This window comes from Acomys russatus, chromosome 2 (assembly GCF_903995435.1).
Source record: "Acomys russatus chromosome 2, mAcoRus1.1, whole genome shotgun sequence".
Lineage (NCBI taxonomy): Eukaryota > Metazoa > Chordata > Mammalia > Rodentia > Muridae > Acomys > Acomys russatus.
In genome coordinates, this window is record NC_067138.1 from 42,458,235 (window position 1) to 42,475,078 (window position 16,844).

General features: G+C 39.6%; 1 protein-coding gene across 1 annotated transcript; it reads left to right on the plus strand.

Annotated features, from left to right (window-relative positions):
• The first annotated feature begins 223 nt into the window (after positions 1-223).
• On the plus strand, positions 224-1,414 carry LOC127198117 (keratinocyte proline-rich protein-like). The gene has a single exon (XM_051155914.1). The coding sequence runs from the start codon at positions 224-226 to the stop codon at positions 1,412-1,414; it is 1,191 nt and encodes a 396-aa protein (XP_051011871.1).
• The last annotated feature ends 15,430 nt before the right edge of the window (positions 1,415-16,844 follow it).

The window sequence follows — 16,844 nt, forward strand, 5'->3', positions numbered from 1 at the left end:
TATCCCAATGCCCTGTCCATGTCAGTGCCCTATCCATGTCAGCGCCCTATCCATGTCAGCGCCCTATCCCAATGCCCTGTCCATGTCAGTGCCCTATCCATGTCAGCACCCTATCCCAGCGCCCTATCCATGTCAGTGCCCTATCCATGTCAGCGCCCTAACCCAGCACCCTATCCATGTCAGCGCCCTATCCATGTCAGCGCCCTAACCCAGCACCCTATCCATGTCAGTGCCCTATCCCAATGCCCTGTCCATGTCAGTGCCCTATCCATGTCAGCACCCTATCCCAGCGCCCTATCCATGTCAGCGCCCTATCCATGTCAGCGCCCTAACCCAGCACCCTATCCATGTCAGCGCCCTATCCATGTCAGCGCCCTATCCCAGCGCCCTATCCATGTCAGCACCCTATCCATGTCAGCACCCTATCCATGTCAGCGCCCTATCCATGTCAGCACCCTATCCATGTCAGCACCCTATTTATGTCAGCACCCTATCCATGTCAGCGCCCTATCCATGTCAGCGCCCTAACCCAGCACCCTATCCATGTCAGCACCCTATCCATGTCAGCACCCTATCCCAGCACCCTATCCATGTCAGCACCCTATCCCAGCGCCCTATCCATGTCAGTGCCCTATCCCAATGCCCTGTCCATGTCAGCGCCCTATCCATGTCAGCGCCCTATCCATGTCAGCGCCCTATCCATGTCAGCGCCCTATCCATGTCAGCGCCCTATCCATGTCAGCGCCCTATCCCAGCACCCTGTCCATGTCAGCGCCTGATCACAGCGCCCTATCCATGTCAGCGCCCTATCCCAGCACCCTGTCCATGTCAGCACCCTATCCATGTCAGCGCCCTATCCATGTCAGCGCCCTATCCATGTCAGCGCCCTATCCATGTCAGCGCCCTATCCCAGCACCCTGTCCATGTCAGCACCCTATCCCAGCGCCCTATCCATGTCAGTGCCCTATCCCAATGCCCTGTCCATGTCAGCGCCCTATCCATGTCAGCGCCCTATCCCAGCACCCTATCCATGTCAGCGCCCTATCCATGTCAGCGCCCTATCCATGTCAGCGCCCTATCCATGTCAGCGCCCTATCCCAGCACCCTGTCCATGTCAGCGCCTGATCACAGCGCCCTATCCATGTCAGCGCCCTATCCATGTCAGCGCCCTATCCCAGTGCCCTATCCATGTCAGCACCCTATCCCAGCACCCTATCCATGTCAGCGTCCTATCCCAATGCCCTGTCCATGTCAGCGCCCGATCACAGCACCCTATCCATGTCAGCGCCCTATCCATGTCAGCACCCTATCCCAGCGCCCTATCCCAGCACCGTATGAAGGCCTGACTCAGCATCTGTGTGAGTCTTGCCTTTCCAGGACTCAGCTTTCTCATCTGCAAACATGTATGGAATAAAATGAGGCAGCACACTTTGAGAGTCTAGAACAGTGATGACCCTCAGAAGCCCTTGGTGAATATCTCCTGTTATTTTACAGTTTGCCAAACACTCAAAGAGCATCTTCTTGATGCAAAATGCCATCCTAGGTCCTAGTAGAAATGCAATTCTGAAGCCAGTGAGCAACAAGATGCCTGGGAGATGATGATCAGATAAGAATGTCTGCTGATGAGTCTGACCCCTGAGTTTGAACCCTGAGAATCACATATGGAGTGGAGAAAACGGTCTTCTGCAAATTATCTTCTAACATCCACACATGTGCTATATTGCACATATGCACACATGCACACAAACAGAGATAATAAATAATAAAGCATATTTTAATTTATGTTTTTTAAATCAATGCACTTATGGCTTGCATTCTAGCATAAATAGTGATATGGTGTCAGGAGCAAAAGTACTGGAAGTCACAGGTGAACAAGAGAGGATAAAACGTGACAGACACTCTGCATCAAAATTGTAGAAAGGTCTGTCAGAAGTGGTGACATAGGACAAGAGACTTGATGACAGTGAGATATTCTCAGGCCACTGTCCTGAAAGATGACCAGAACTTTGAAGGAAGTACAATTAGGGAGCCACACAGTGGCTATGACAGGAAGAGTTTAAGAAAACATGCAGCAGACGAGGTCAGGAGCATAGTGTAGAAGCCTGGGTCTTCTATATGAGATGGGAGGAATTCATTATGAGAACAAGCCCCAGAGTGCTGTTTCCTTATGTTTTGACCTCAGTGCCTTGTTAGACCCTATCCTACAACCATGGACGCCAGATCATAGAGAAACTTCGAAACCATCCAAGTTTAAAAGTTCAAAAGTGTGTCAAATAAGTAAGGAAACTGATATGAGCCAATTGCTATTAAAGAATTTGTGAGACAGAGTATGGCTGCTAATGAGGACCACACCCTAATCTCAGAGATTGTGAATGTCATTTTCACTTAATAAAGAATTACAGATGCTGTTTAGCTAACTTTAAAATAAGAAAATTATCCAAGAACATCCAGGTGTGCCTGTCTTAATCATTGAAACTAGAAGAAAGAAACAGAAAAAAGAAGTCGAAGTGATTATCAAGGCATTGCTGGATCTCAATATGGAAAAAGGAGCCATGAGCCAAAGACCACAGAGACTTACCAAAAGCTGGGAAATGCAATTTCTCCTCCCTTAAAGGTTCCAAGAATAAAGCACAAGCCTGCCATCATCGTATATTAGGCTTCTGAGCTACCGTACTCTAAGATAATAAGATCACCTCTTCTCAGGTCTGTTTGTGTTGCTTTGTTATAGTAGGGAGATAAAACATGGACAATGAATGTGGCTACTCTATTGAGAATAAGCATCAGTGACATTCAGTCAAGTATACTGGCCATAACTGTGGCAGGAAGACCTGTTTGAGATGCAGTAGCTTAGTTATTGATGTGCTGGTGGAGACAGTGGCAAATGTTTTCATCAAACATGCTATATAGGAACTAGAACAGGAGGGCAACTGTGTCAGTTTGAGTGAAAATGGCTGCTTGGGCTCATATATTTGAATGTTTAGTCTTCAGGGAGTGGCAATCCTTGAGAAGGATTAAGGAGTATGTGGCCTTGTTGGAGAATGTGTCACTGGGGGAGGCAATGAGATTTCAAAGGCTCAAGTGAGTCCAGTGACTCTCTCTTCCTGCTGTCTGCAGAACCTGATAGGGAACTCTCAGCTCCCTCTTTAACATCATATCCCCCTGGGTACCACCAAGCTTCCTACCATGATGATAATGGACTAAGCCTCTGAAACTGTAAGGAAGCCCCAACTAAGTCCTTGTTTTTAATAAGAGTTACTATGGTCATGATGTCTCTTCACAGTATTAGAACATTGGCGAGGGCAATAACTAAGGGAAACTGAGGTCAAATAGATGATATTTATGCACCCAAGACAATAATCCATCACAAAGGAAACACTGGCATGTTGAAAGATTTCAGGTCCTCACTGGATGTAGCATTCACACCTTGAGCTGGTCCCTGGATATTCTTTACAAGTTTATCTTCTACCCCTCTTTTTTGATGACTCCATCTAAGACATTTTAGTCTAGTTCCAAATCTGCAGAGACACTGAGTACAACCATAACTGCCTTGATATTATTTCTCCTATGAAGAACTCCAAAGGACTAAGAGATGGCCCAAGGTGAGAGCACTTGCTTTATAAGCATGAGGTCCTCCTCATTCAAGTTCCCAGCACCCAGATAAAAATCGAGCATGTGGATGCTAGGAGCTCACTAAATATCCAGTCTGGCCCAAAATGCCAGCTAGGGGTTCAGTAAGAGGCCTTGTTTTGAAAGAATGATGTTAGAGCGGGGTCCTCTGGCATCCACATGTATGAGCATGCATAATCACACACATGCCACACACACAGTAAATGTGCCAGCCAAAGCATACACATACATACACACATTCACATGCATACATTACTATATAAACAAATAAATAAACAGATTTTTTTATTTAAAGAAAATATATAAATGGCTCATATATGTGTGAAAAAATGTTCAATATTGTTAATAAATAGGAAGATGGAGGTAAAATCCACAGGGAGCTTTATGTCAAATAATGAGAGTTGGCAAGGATGTTGTGAATTTTTTGAGACATATTTTTTATATTTCTTTTTTACATATAAACTTATACTATTACACATAAATAAAGTAAGCTATATACAACAGGATGAACCACAAAACAGTAAGGAATTATATAAATGTGACAATCATAGTGATTTGTCTATTTGTATTTGGTAAACTTGAAGTAAACATTTTTCCTATCTCAGTGAGTCTAAAATTCTGAATGAAAATCAATATCTATCATATCTCATCTCTATTAACTTAAAACATCTATCTAGACCTAAAAACATCTTAACCCTTAAACAACTAAGCTTAATTGTAAAACTAAACTATCTGGTCTTCAACCCCATCAGAAACTTGAGAAGGAATAAAACTTAATTACCTGAATGAACAGGAAGTGATGTTGTAAAATTTTAACCTTTCATCCAACTAACAAAAAAGAGGACCCAAATTAGCAGAACCTGAAAAGGACAGGGAAACATTACAAAGGACCACAAAAATGACTGAGAATATAGTAAGGGAATGCTTTAAAATCTTGCACACCATTAAGATGGAACACCTAAAAGAAGTAAATGAATTTCTAGATTCATCCAAATCACCAAAATTAAACTAAGAAGAAATCAACAACATAAACAGGCCCATAGAAACTAAACTGAAATAGTCATAAAACTCTGTAAGTTAAAAAAAAAAAATATTAGCCTTTGTCAGATGGAGGGTTGGTGAAGATGTTTTCCCAATCTGTAGACTGTCATTTGTTTCATTCTGTTGACAGTGACTCAAGAGATTAAACCCCCCCAAAATGAAAATAATCCAATTTAAAAATGGGGTAATTAGATAAACAAAATTCTCAACAGAGGAATGTCGAATGGCTGAAAAACACTTGAAGAAATGCAAATGATGACTCTGATATTCGACCTTTACACCCATAAGAATGCCTAAGATCAAAAACTTAAGTGACATCACATGCTGCAAGGATGTGGAAAATGGGGAACACTCTATTGCTTGTGGGAGTGCGAACTTGTACAATCACTTTGGAAATCAATCTGGTGCTTTCTCAGAAAATTAGGAATAATTTTACCTCAAGACCCAGATATACCACTCCTGGGCATATACTCAAAAAAATGCCCTCCCATACAACAAGGACATTTGCTCAACTGTTTTCATAGCAACCTTATATATAATGGCCAGAGTCTGGAAACAATGTAGAAGTCCCACAACCAAAGAATGAATAAAGAAACTGTGGGACATTTACACAATGGAATACTAATTAGGTATTAAAAACAAGGAAATCTTGAAACTTAGAGGCAAATAGATGGAAATAGAAAAGGCCATCCTGAGTGAAGTAACCCAGACCCAGAAACACACACATGATATGTACTCACTTATAAGTGGATTTTAATGCATATAATATAGGATAAGCATGCTACAATTTACAAACCCAAAGAAAATAAGTAACAAGGAGGACCCAAGGGAGGACACTTAAATCTCAATCAGAATAGGAAATAGAATAGACAGTAGAAAAGGTTGAAGAAGGGAACAAGGTAGGAGAGGGAGCAGAGTTAAATGAGGGCAGAGATCAGACCTGGGGAAAGGGAGTCTGCAGAAAGAAGAGAAACTGTGGGCAGAGGCATCTCTGTGACAAGCTGGATACATAGGACAGGGTAGGCTTCTGGAAGGATATGGGATGACTCTAGCTCAGAATCCTAGTATCAGGGGTCATGGAAGAGGATACCCTTTAATTAGATAGGACTCCTGGTGGAAGGAGGGAAGCATCAACCCACTCACAAAACCTTCTACCCAAAATTTACCCTGTCTACAAGATGTGCAGAGATTAATGTATAGAAGAAATTGAAAGAATGTCCAACCAATGCCTGGCCCAACCTGAGACAGACCCCACTGGAAAGAGGCAACCCCTGAGACTATTAATGGTACTCTGCTATACTCGCAGATAGGAACCTAGCATAGCTGTCCTCTGAAAGGCTCAATTCAGCAGCTTATGGAAATAGATACAGAGACTCATAGCCAAACATTGGATAAAGCATAGGGAGTCTTGTGGGAAAGTGTGTGGAAGGATAGGACTTGGGGGGGACAAGAGCACCACAAAAAGACAAACAGAGTCAACTAACCAAGACCCAGAGGGGCTTGCAGAGACTGAAGCACCCCAAGGACCATGAATGGACTGAGCCTAGGCCCCCTACGCAGATATACCCGATGAGTAGCTCTAGCTTCATGTGGGTCTCCTAGTAAGGGGAGCTGGGAAAGGGTACTGTCTCTGACATGGACTCTGTTGCCTGTTTTTTTATCACTTTCCCCTGGCAGGGCTGCATCACCAAGCCACAGGGGAAGAGGAAACACTCAGTTCTGGTGCTACTTGATGAGCTGTAGTGGGTTGGTTGGGGGGACTCCCTCGTCTAAAGAATGAGGGAGGGGGAAAGGGGGAATGTAGGGAGAGGGTAGGACTGGGAGGAGAGGAGGAAGGGGGCTACGATTGGGATGTAAAATGAATAAATAAATTAATTTTAAAAATTCATATCAATAAAATATTTTCATAAAGAATAGATATATGTAAAAGAGTGTATACCATGACTCAGTCCTATGCTTTATCCCTGAAATGCAGGAAAGGTTCACCATATGCAATTCAATAAATGTAATAAACCACAAAAATAGATTTGAGGGCAAAAATCATATGATCCTCTCAATAGATACAGAAAAAGCTTTTGACAAAATTCAACAAACTTTCATGATGAAGTATTCTCTAGGATGTAAAACTATAGAAAACAGAACCCCAGCACTATAAGCGATGTATAGAAAAACCAGCCAATATCATCCTAACTGGAGATAAGTTTGAAACAATGCCACTTAAGATGAGAATGAGACAGGAATGTCCACTACCTCCACTACTTTTCAATACGCTGCTCAAAGTACTAGCTGTAATAAAAAGACAAGAGAAGGATATTAAAGGGATACAATTAGTAAAAGAAGAAGTCAAAATCTTCCTATTCATAAATGACATAATACTATACCTAGAGATCCAAAGTCTATCAGAAAATTCCTGGAAATAATAAATAAGTTGAGCAATGTGTCAGGATACAGAATTAATGTGCACAAATAAATAGCTTTTTTAATGCACCAACAACAAAAACTCAAAGAGAACATGGACACATTCTCATTCACAATAGCCTCAAAGAAAAAAAAATACCTACAAATATACTTTACCAAGAAAGTGATGGAAATCTACAAGTGTGTGTGTGTTGTAGATGCCCACCAAGAGATGAATTATTAAGTGTGTGATATGGGGCGGGGGGAGAGGTACATTTACACAATGGAAATTTTCAAGTAAATGGATGGAGGAAAAAATTACTTTTAGTGAAGTAACTCACACTCAAAGAGACAAATATGATATGTATGGGATTATATGTAAAAGATTATATGTAAAAGTTAGCTGTTCAGTGTCTCATAAACATGCTACAGTCCAAGTAACCACAGACAGTTAGCATCCGGGAAGATGATTGAATCACCTTAGAAAAGAGAAGTAAAATAGATAGTGTCAGCACCACAGGGACGTAGAAGAATGGAGCTGATAAATGAGGCTGACTAAAGTCTTATGCCATTGTCAACTTCATTCGAAGCATCAGCCAATCTATATTCTGAGGGTTAAGAAGAGCCATATGAATAAAGTGTCCAATCTCAAGGGTAAGACCCATGTGGCAGGCAAGCTGCACATGACAAAAACATGTTTTTCATAGAAGCATATAAATAAATAACAATAGCAAGTTGTTAGGAATAATCTCACGTAAACTCAGTCTTATCTACTACATATAAAAGGAGCATGAAAACATAGTCCAAGAACAATTCCATGTTCTAAAGAAACTGAGGTCACAAGACACTTGTCTTGCTTTCTTGGAGTTTTCTCACAAGAACCCAGAAGTCGCACACAATTCCGTGATTTCATTTTTGGATTGTGTTTCAGTGTGGGAGGGGAATTGAAACAGAAGAATAAACTAGAGAGGGGGAAGGAGATCTAAAACTAAGGGCAATTTGAGGGGTTGTGAGGAAACTTACTACAGTAGAAATCTCTTAAAATGTACACATATATGAAGGTGATCTAAACAGAATTGCCAAATAAAGGAGGAAACTGAGCCCCAGCTGGACATATCCCATCACGAAATGAAGTTTTCAGTACTGGGAATGGCTTACATCTAATGCAGTTCTTTGCCAAAGGAATTAAATTAGAACCCTCAAACAACCCAGGTTATTGCCAACACTACTGTTTGCTCTCCACAGTCTGATAGTAAGGCCCCACTACCAAAGATAATATCTACACAACTCATTGACTATGAAGAAGAGGATCTGGTGGCTACCTAGAGGCTTTCACTCTTCCTAGCTAATGTTCACACTTCTGGAAGGTACCATGCACAATCCCAAAGTAGAAAGGTAAATATCAACTCAGCTACAAAGTTCTCAATCCACAGAATGGTGTCCTGCATGCAAGATGTGCTAGTGCAACAGTGGCATCAATTTTGTTGAAATAACCAACCAATATCTGATTGGATTTAAGGCCCTCTCCTTGAGATGGAACCTGTCTGCTAAAGGAACACAGCAATAAAATTAACTCCTTATGATTTCCTGCTATACTCATAAATGGATATCTTGCTCAGCCATCATCAGAGAAACTTCTTTCTGACTTAGATGGGAACAAATAAAGATTCACAACTGGATGGCATGCAAAGAATTAGTATCATATGTAATACTTGTAACTTTGTAACCCTTGATAATAAATGGGGTATATCCACCAAATTTCTCCTCTCGGAGCTTAGGGAACCCTGTGGAAGAGGCAACAGAAATATAAGAGCCAGAGAGAATGGAGAATATCTTCCAAACACAGAAGTGGTGCACATATTAACTCCCAGAAACTATGGAAGCATGCACAGTGCCTTCATAGGTCTGGGTCAAATGGGGTACCAGCACTGGGAGGGGTAGTGGACACAAGCCTCGATCTATAACCCAGATGCTATTGCTAATTGATTACTACTCAAAAGGGAAAATTAGTTGTTTTCTAATGGAGTCTCATTGAATATATAAACCAGTCTCTAGGTAAGTCCCCATGCTCAGAAGTAGATGGTCATCACAAAATAAACTCACTGGCATTTTGGGAGACTGTGCTTTTGGTTTTGGTTTTCTTTGTTGTTCATTTCATTTGGGCATGGTTTTTCTTTGGCTCTTTGTTTTTCTGTTCATTCATTTGTATTATCCTATTCAGGTTTGGTTATATCTTATCTGTCTTTTTTCTGTAAGTACATGTTTATCTTCTAATGAGAGAGAAAGGAAAGATGTGGATTTGCATGGGTGGGGAGGCTCTAGGAAAAGCTGTGGAAGGAGGAACCATAATCAAAATATACTGTATTATAAGAGACTGCCACTAACCTGAGAAGATAGATTCCATATCCAAGGCACCCATAGTGTAAGAAAAGAACCAACTGACACAGGTTGCTCTCTGACAGTCACATACAGGTTGACATTTAAATATACACACATAAAATACATAACATTGTTAAATGTGATTTTTAAAAAGTCTGAATCCAGCATCTTCACATTTAATCCTAATGTTTTCTCAGAGAAATAGAAAAGAACCAATTAGTGTGTGTGTGTGTGTGTGTGTGTGTGTGTGTGTGTGTGTGTGTGTGTGTGTAGTATACTGTATGTGGTCTGTTGTGCACATGGGTTTGTGGATGTATTGGTATATGGTATGTAATTATGTGGTATGTGTGTCTGTGTTAATATTTGTTTTGCATGCTTTATGTGTTTGGGAGTTTGTATTCTGTGTATTTGTGCATGTGGTGTATGTTATGTATGCTTGTGTTCATGGCGTGTGTTATATGTGCTTTTGAGTATGCAGATGTATATTTGGGTGTGATATAAGTATGTGTTTGTTATTTGCTGTGAAGGACTGATTAATTTAAGAAGTCTGAGAACACCTACAATCTGATATCTGGAAACTGCAAGTCCAGGAGAATGAGGAGTATAAATCTACTCTAAATCAAGGAAGTTTATAATGTCAAGTCCTCCTTCTAGTACAGAGCCCTAACAAGTATGAGTGCTAAGGTCCAATGTTAGAAGAATGTGTGTGTCTCTCAGCTTAGGTAGAGAGATGAATTGGTTGCTCCTCTACCTAGTCTTATGTTCAAATCTTCAGTGGATCTCAAGATTGAGACAGTGAATCTCTTTAGCCCTCTGATCCCTGTGAATCAAATATTATGATTTTCCAGAAACACACAGAAATATTACTTCATCATCTATCATCTTAACATTCGCCTCAGTCAAGTTGACATAGAAGATCAACTGGCACCTCACAATCATATAATGACATCTGATTAAAGATTTTGTTTTGATCTTCCTTTTTAACTATTCCAGTTTTTTTATTTCAAAATATTTTATAATCAAATTCCACTTGGAACTAGCTATGTGGTTTTTACAATGAGAAGCTTTAGATTTTTGTAGAAAAAGAAAAGAAGTGTTATGATCAAGGCACAGTAAGGGAGCCTTGGGAAGGAGGGAAGAAGTTTCAGAAATTTAGCTTTTTGATATAGCAGCACATTTTGGTTATTAAAGAGCCTTGGGTCACCAAATGAAAATGCAAGCACTGGCTCATTTTTTTTCTTTCTGAGAGAGAGAGAGAGAGACAGAGACAGACAGAGAGACAGAGACAGAGACAGAGACAGAGACAGAGAGAGAGGAAAAACATTTTATTTCATTTATATAAGTTCTTGGATCAACAAAACGTTGTTCAAAATGGATGTTTGCCTCCCACTGACATCCTCACTAATGTATTTCTCTAAATAGAAGATAAATCCGAAAAGAAAAAGAAATGATCAAGAATTGTAATAATTTAGAAAAATGAACATGAGTGTGTTTTTTTTTTTTAGCATGAGAGATTTTAAAGGCATACAACCCTTTAAAATAATGCATTTCCAATCAATGCATACCCTAAAGATTATATGCTCAGAAATATTGCAGAATGTCAATGAGTGATATATTTCAGAACTCATAAAGCTATGATATGATAAAATAAATATGAAGTACTTGAGGTCTGGAAGCTCTTGGGTGATCTGTTCCTCATTATTCCAAGTGTTTAATGTCTTAGTTACAAACAGCTCTCAAACTTGAGATTTTGCCAAGAAAAAAAGGTTAACGGGACCTAGACCCGACAGTACATTTCTGTATGTCCAGCGTTCAGAAGGCCGGGACAGAAGGATAACCAATAGTTCAAGACCATTGAGAGCAACATAATTAGTTCAAGGCAAGACTGCCTGCCACATGTGGCGAAAGTCTAGGGTGGGTGGGGTAGGGTGACGGGGCTGGGGTGGGATGAGAGGAGGGAGGAAGAAGAAGGAAGAGGGGGAGGGGAGGGAGGAAGAAAGGAGAAGGGAGGGGAGAAGGGAAAGAGGAGACTATTTTGATGTGACTGAATGGAGAACAGGCGTCTAAATAAAGACAAATCGACATCAACAGTGGGAAAGGGGAAGTATGGGGAATTTATAAAGCTAAGATACCGGAAATTGTAGAAAAGCACACAGAAAAGAAGCCAAGAGGAACAAGCTTCACCTACAATTCGCTAGCGAAGGGTCGGTGGGGCGACAGAAAGTTTCAACAGCTAAGCCACGTGATCCGAGTAAAAAGAGATTGGGAGTCCCACATTCGTGGCAAATCCACAGCTCTCATATCTCTCAAGCCAGTTGGGTTTGGGTAGACTGTGATTTAAATCTGAGCGAGGCACCAAGACCCAAGGAAACGGACCAATTATAAGAAAATTGAATTTCATCTCCCACATTTCTAGTGCTGGAGACAGCCTTGGCAAATAGTTTTTGGAGAGCTAGAGAACCAGAAGAGAACAAGCCAAGGGTGTAGGAGTTTAAAGGGTCAGCTCAAGCAGGAAACTGAGTAAGGTAGGAAGCTCTCAGTGGCTGAAAACACCATCCATCAGATACATCAGCTACAGTCTGGAGCCTGAGCCAGTCGGTTGATCAGCCTCTGGAGCCACCTGTCTCCCAGTCACCACCAGACAGACCATCAACTCTGAAGCCCCAGCATTTTAGTGGGCACCCAAAGCTACGTTCATCTATCGTGCTGCTTAATACTTAGCGGTTTGCAAAGTGAGAAGACAGGGTCATCTGATTGTATGTGTACCGTTGCTGTGATTGTTTCTCATACTCTCAAGACAGTTGGAAGACAATGTGTAGCTAGAACATTAGGTTTACAGAGACTCGTGGAAATATGAGAGAATGCCCAACATAGAGATAGCCAAGTTAAATGTGGCCAGAAGAAACCCCTGGGTATGCAGAAAGGTAAAGGTGACAGACAAAACCAGCCCAGTACGAGCTTACACCAAAGCCAGCAGAAAGTACATAAAAAACAAGAGCCCAAACTGCAACTGTCTGGTTGCAGATGTGTGGAGAACATGCATGCAGGCAAAATAGAAATATTGAAAATAAAAAACAATTCAATGAAATAAAATATAGAGTATACTGCAAAGCATTGCCAAAAAGTTCAAGAAAGAAGAAAGAATCGTAGGAGTAGAGAACACCAACTAGAGAAAAAATGACCATGATCACGACATCCAAGAAATCTGGGGTACCATTCATAGATCAATCCTAATAATCCACAGGATGAAAGAAGGGACTGAGATGAAAACTAAAGGCATAAAGAAACTACTCGATAAATTTTTTTCAAAAACATTCAAATACAACAGGAGACATGTAGAACAGTGAATAAACATGGCCAGAGAATAATGCCTCAATGACATATTGTAGTAAAGATGTCAAAAATACAAAACAAAGAATTACTGTTAAAACAATAAGGAGAAACAGCAGCTCTAGTAAAAAATACACTCACATTACAGTATCATAAGACCTCAGCAGAAGTCCTGACTGCAGGAAAGCATGGAATTATGTATTCCAAGCTTTGGAAGTAAATATGAAGATTTTAACATCCAGCAAAGTTGGATTTTTTAAAATCATTGGATAAAACAAGACATTTCAAGACAAGCACAGATAAGAACAGTTCATACCAACTAATGTTCAAAGGAATACTGAGCACAAAGAAAGAAAAGCAGTTTCAATCATGAAAGCATAGGAAATCCATTCACTAGAGTAATAAATAAACAAAAGGAAAGCAACAAATCAGACAGAATAAGTAAGCTCTTAATACTACTGAAGGAGAAACAAACCAACAATAAAAGTTAAAATTAAAAAACCAACCAGAAAAACACAAACAAAATTATAGAAGTTAGATAAATCTCTCAGCAATAACCATAAATATTAAAGGCCTCAGATCACTCACAAAGAAATATTAGCTAGCTTACTGGATTAAAACAGTAAATCCAACTATTTGTTGTCTTCAAGAAACCCACATCACTGGTTAATACCCACAAACTGAGAGTCAAAGAATGGATGTCAATTCATCAAGTAAATGGAAACCAAAGCAAACTGCTGTGGATATTCTAATGTCAGATAAAATTCAATTCAAATCAAATTAATCAGAGAAAAAGAAGGCAACTGAAAATAGCAACCCCTCAAGAAGATATAACAATATAAAATTATGTACTCAACTGTTAAGGCTCCTAATTGAATAAAACAAGCACCATTGAACATAAAATATATGAGTTCTGATAAAATGATATAATGGATGATTTCAGTACTACATTCTCATCTTCAAGGAGGTCATCCAAACTCAAAATCAACAAATATATTTCAAAGTTAAAGTACAGCATAGATCAAATGGGTCAAACAAATGTTTGTAGAATATTCATCCAAAAGCAACATGGTATACCTTCTTCTCAACAGCCCATGAACAAAGAGGTCACATTCCAGACCACAAAACAGGTCACGAAAAGCAAAAGTGACTGAAATAATTTCTTGTTATCTTATTCAATAAAGTAGAAGAAAGATAAGTCCATGTCTACAGTGGAATTGCCCACAATAACATGGAATTGGAAGCAGCTAGCTGTCTATCAACTGATGCATACATAATGAAAATGTTGTACTTACACACAATGGAATTCTATTCAGTCAATGAAAATGAAACTGTGATGTTTGCAGGAACTGGAAAAAAGCCCAAATGAGGTAAACCAGGCCTGAAAAGAAAAATACAGTACCGTCTCTAATATGCTGATTCTATCATCCAATTTGTATTTCTGTATTTAATTTGAGTGTCTGTGGAGGACAGAAAAATAAATGAGCCATAAGCAAAGATACTCTAATCAAAATAAATAATAAAATGGGATATGGAAGTAGTGGAGTCACAAAAAAAAATTAAACAGAGTTAGGGCAGCGAGAATGGGGAAATGAGAGGGAATGACAGAAGCTTAATAACTAAGAATTCATAAAAAATAAATATTAAAACCCACTACTTTATAAACTAAAAACATGAGATAAAAATCAAATTTCAACAATTAAAATTCAAAATGGGCTTAGAATGGTGCTATCCTTAGTGGGTAGACAATTGTTCTTCCAGATATCATAGGCTTTTAAATAATTGCATCTATCAGAAGCAGAATACACTTTTCTTAGCAGCAGTGGAAACTTCTCTAAAATAGGCCACATTCTGGATAAAGGGCAAATTTTAGAAAAACAAAAGAGACTTGAAATACAGTATCATCTCCATATGGGTATAATACTATAATGCTGGTCAACACTTGTGGCTAGAAAGGATGAGGGCTCAAAGGGAGAATATATTAGTATTATTATCAAACTGCCTTGAACAAACCTTGGCTTTATAGCCATAGACAAGTACAACTTAGCCTGGAGCAAAGAAACTGCCTTTTTGTGGAGGGGGTTGGTTAACTCAGAGACTCATATTTGATCAAGGTGCTAACTGACTCGTCGGTACTCAGCCTTAAATGATTTACCTGTCTGCTTCTCAAGGCCATGAGATGAAAGGAGGAGATCTTAAGGGAGCTGCTGTGAGATGAAAAGAAAAAGAAAAGCAAACCAGAATGCGCGCGGTACAAAAGCAGAAATGGCTATCTGTGGGTACGCGAGAACTACAAGGGTAAAGTAAGGAGAATGTAGAGGGTAGCGTAAGGGTAAATGAGAACAAAGTATAATGACATATGTATGTGTGAGACAGACAGAAAAAGACTGAAAACAGTGTTTAAATTTTAATTCTTCTACAGAATATTTTTTATTTTGACAAAAAAGTGAGCAATATAGCCATTTTGCACTAGGCTGAATACATGTCTCTGTTTTTATCCACTCAAGTTAAGTTGACCAAATTTATACTTCTTATCCTCACCCTCTGAGCTATTCTATGGGGTTAATGACTGACTATACCTTATAGAATTTGTGGTGATATAAATATACAATCTAAAAAATATCACCTCAACAATGGTATATAGGCAGGACATGTGAGGGCTCTGATGTTGTTATTGTAAGTGAATCTTAGATAGACAGACAGATGGACTGATTGATTGATTGATTGATTGATTGACAGATAAATTAGTGGGCCTGCTGGCCTGCACCTGTAATCCTAGGAGACTACCAGCTTTGAGGCCAACGTTGGACTGTGTAGTATTACCATACCAAGAGGGAAGAAGTATGGAAGATGAAAGTCATTGAGTCTAAACAAAGAATAAATTCAGGATAGAATTAAACATGTATAAACATTACAGAAAACCCTTAAGCTGTTACTTCCTTTTCATGCACACACAAGAGTGACATGTGGTTAAACTCTGTGTCTCAGAGTCTGTGTCTAAATTCTTTCTGCCACTGGAAAATTGAGTCTATATCATAACTTGTGGGAAATTTTAATTGCCTGTGTTTTCTCATGAACATTATGGTACATTTTAAAACAAATAATGGCTTCCTAGAGTTGATAAAAATAAAGCAGAATGGTGACGAATCTATTACCTGCACTCCTACTCGCAGTCATACACTCAGCATGCAAATTATACTACGAAAATGTAGAAAGAAAATCAACACTCAATAACCTATAACATGCCTCTGTAAACAAGAAATGGCATCTGTCCAAAAATTTCAAGACTTTATAAACTGCTGAATTGGGAGTTGGGTAATGAGATTAGGATGAAGCCTCAGCAGACAGGGACAGGTAACATAATACAATAAATTCTGGTGTCTCCTTATGAAAAATGATCAGAGTAACAAAAGAGGAATGACTGGGGAGGCCAGAAAGGAGTGTTTAAAAGCGGCTTCCCAGAATAATCCAGAAGTCATGTCCTGATACCAGGATAACTATTCAAATAGATTCTTGCTAATACATCCCATGTGGAGACAAATGTACTGGACCAATGATCTTCCAATTCATTATCTCTAGACTGGTCCATGTCCACCAAGAAGCAACCTCTCAGACTTTGTTTAACTTTTTTTTTTTTTTTTTTAGTTTTGCAAAGAGGAAGAAAAAAAAAAAAAAAGAAAGAAATTCCTCATGCTAAGATAAGCATGCATTCCATTGCATCTGAAAGTTCAGTGCTTTGAGTTGCAGTTAGCAAGTGAGCATGCCTGACAACACAACAGCCTCTTGGAGACTGGGTTTGTTAAGGATGCCCAAAGGACATTACCTCAGGGCAAACCTGAAAATTAATTTTTGGTCCCACAGAGAACCAGATCCAGCAATCTAATGATCTTGTCAAATAATGAATCTGACCTTACCTAAACTGCCAGCTGGCTTTCCACATGTGTACTTCCTTAACTGCAATAATTCCTGCGGTTCCTGTAGCAACAAAACTCTCAGCAAAGTGAGATTGTGTCTTTTTTCTATGTCATCTCTTATGTCACGACTTCCTCCAAAGGTGCAGGTATCTTAAT

Excerpts from the sequence above, each read along its gene's own strand:
- LOC127198117 (XM_051155914.1), top strand. The coding sequence starts at position 224 with ATGTCAGTGCCCTATCCCAATGCCCTGTCCATGTCAGTGCCCTATCCA.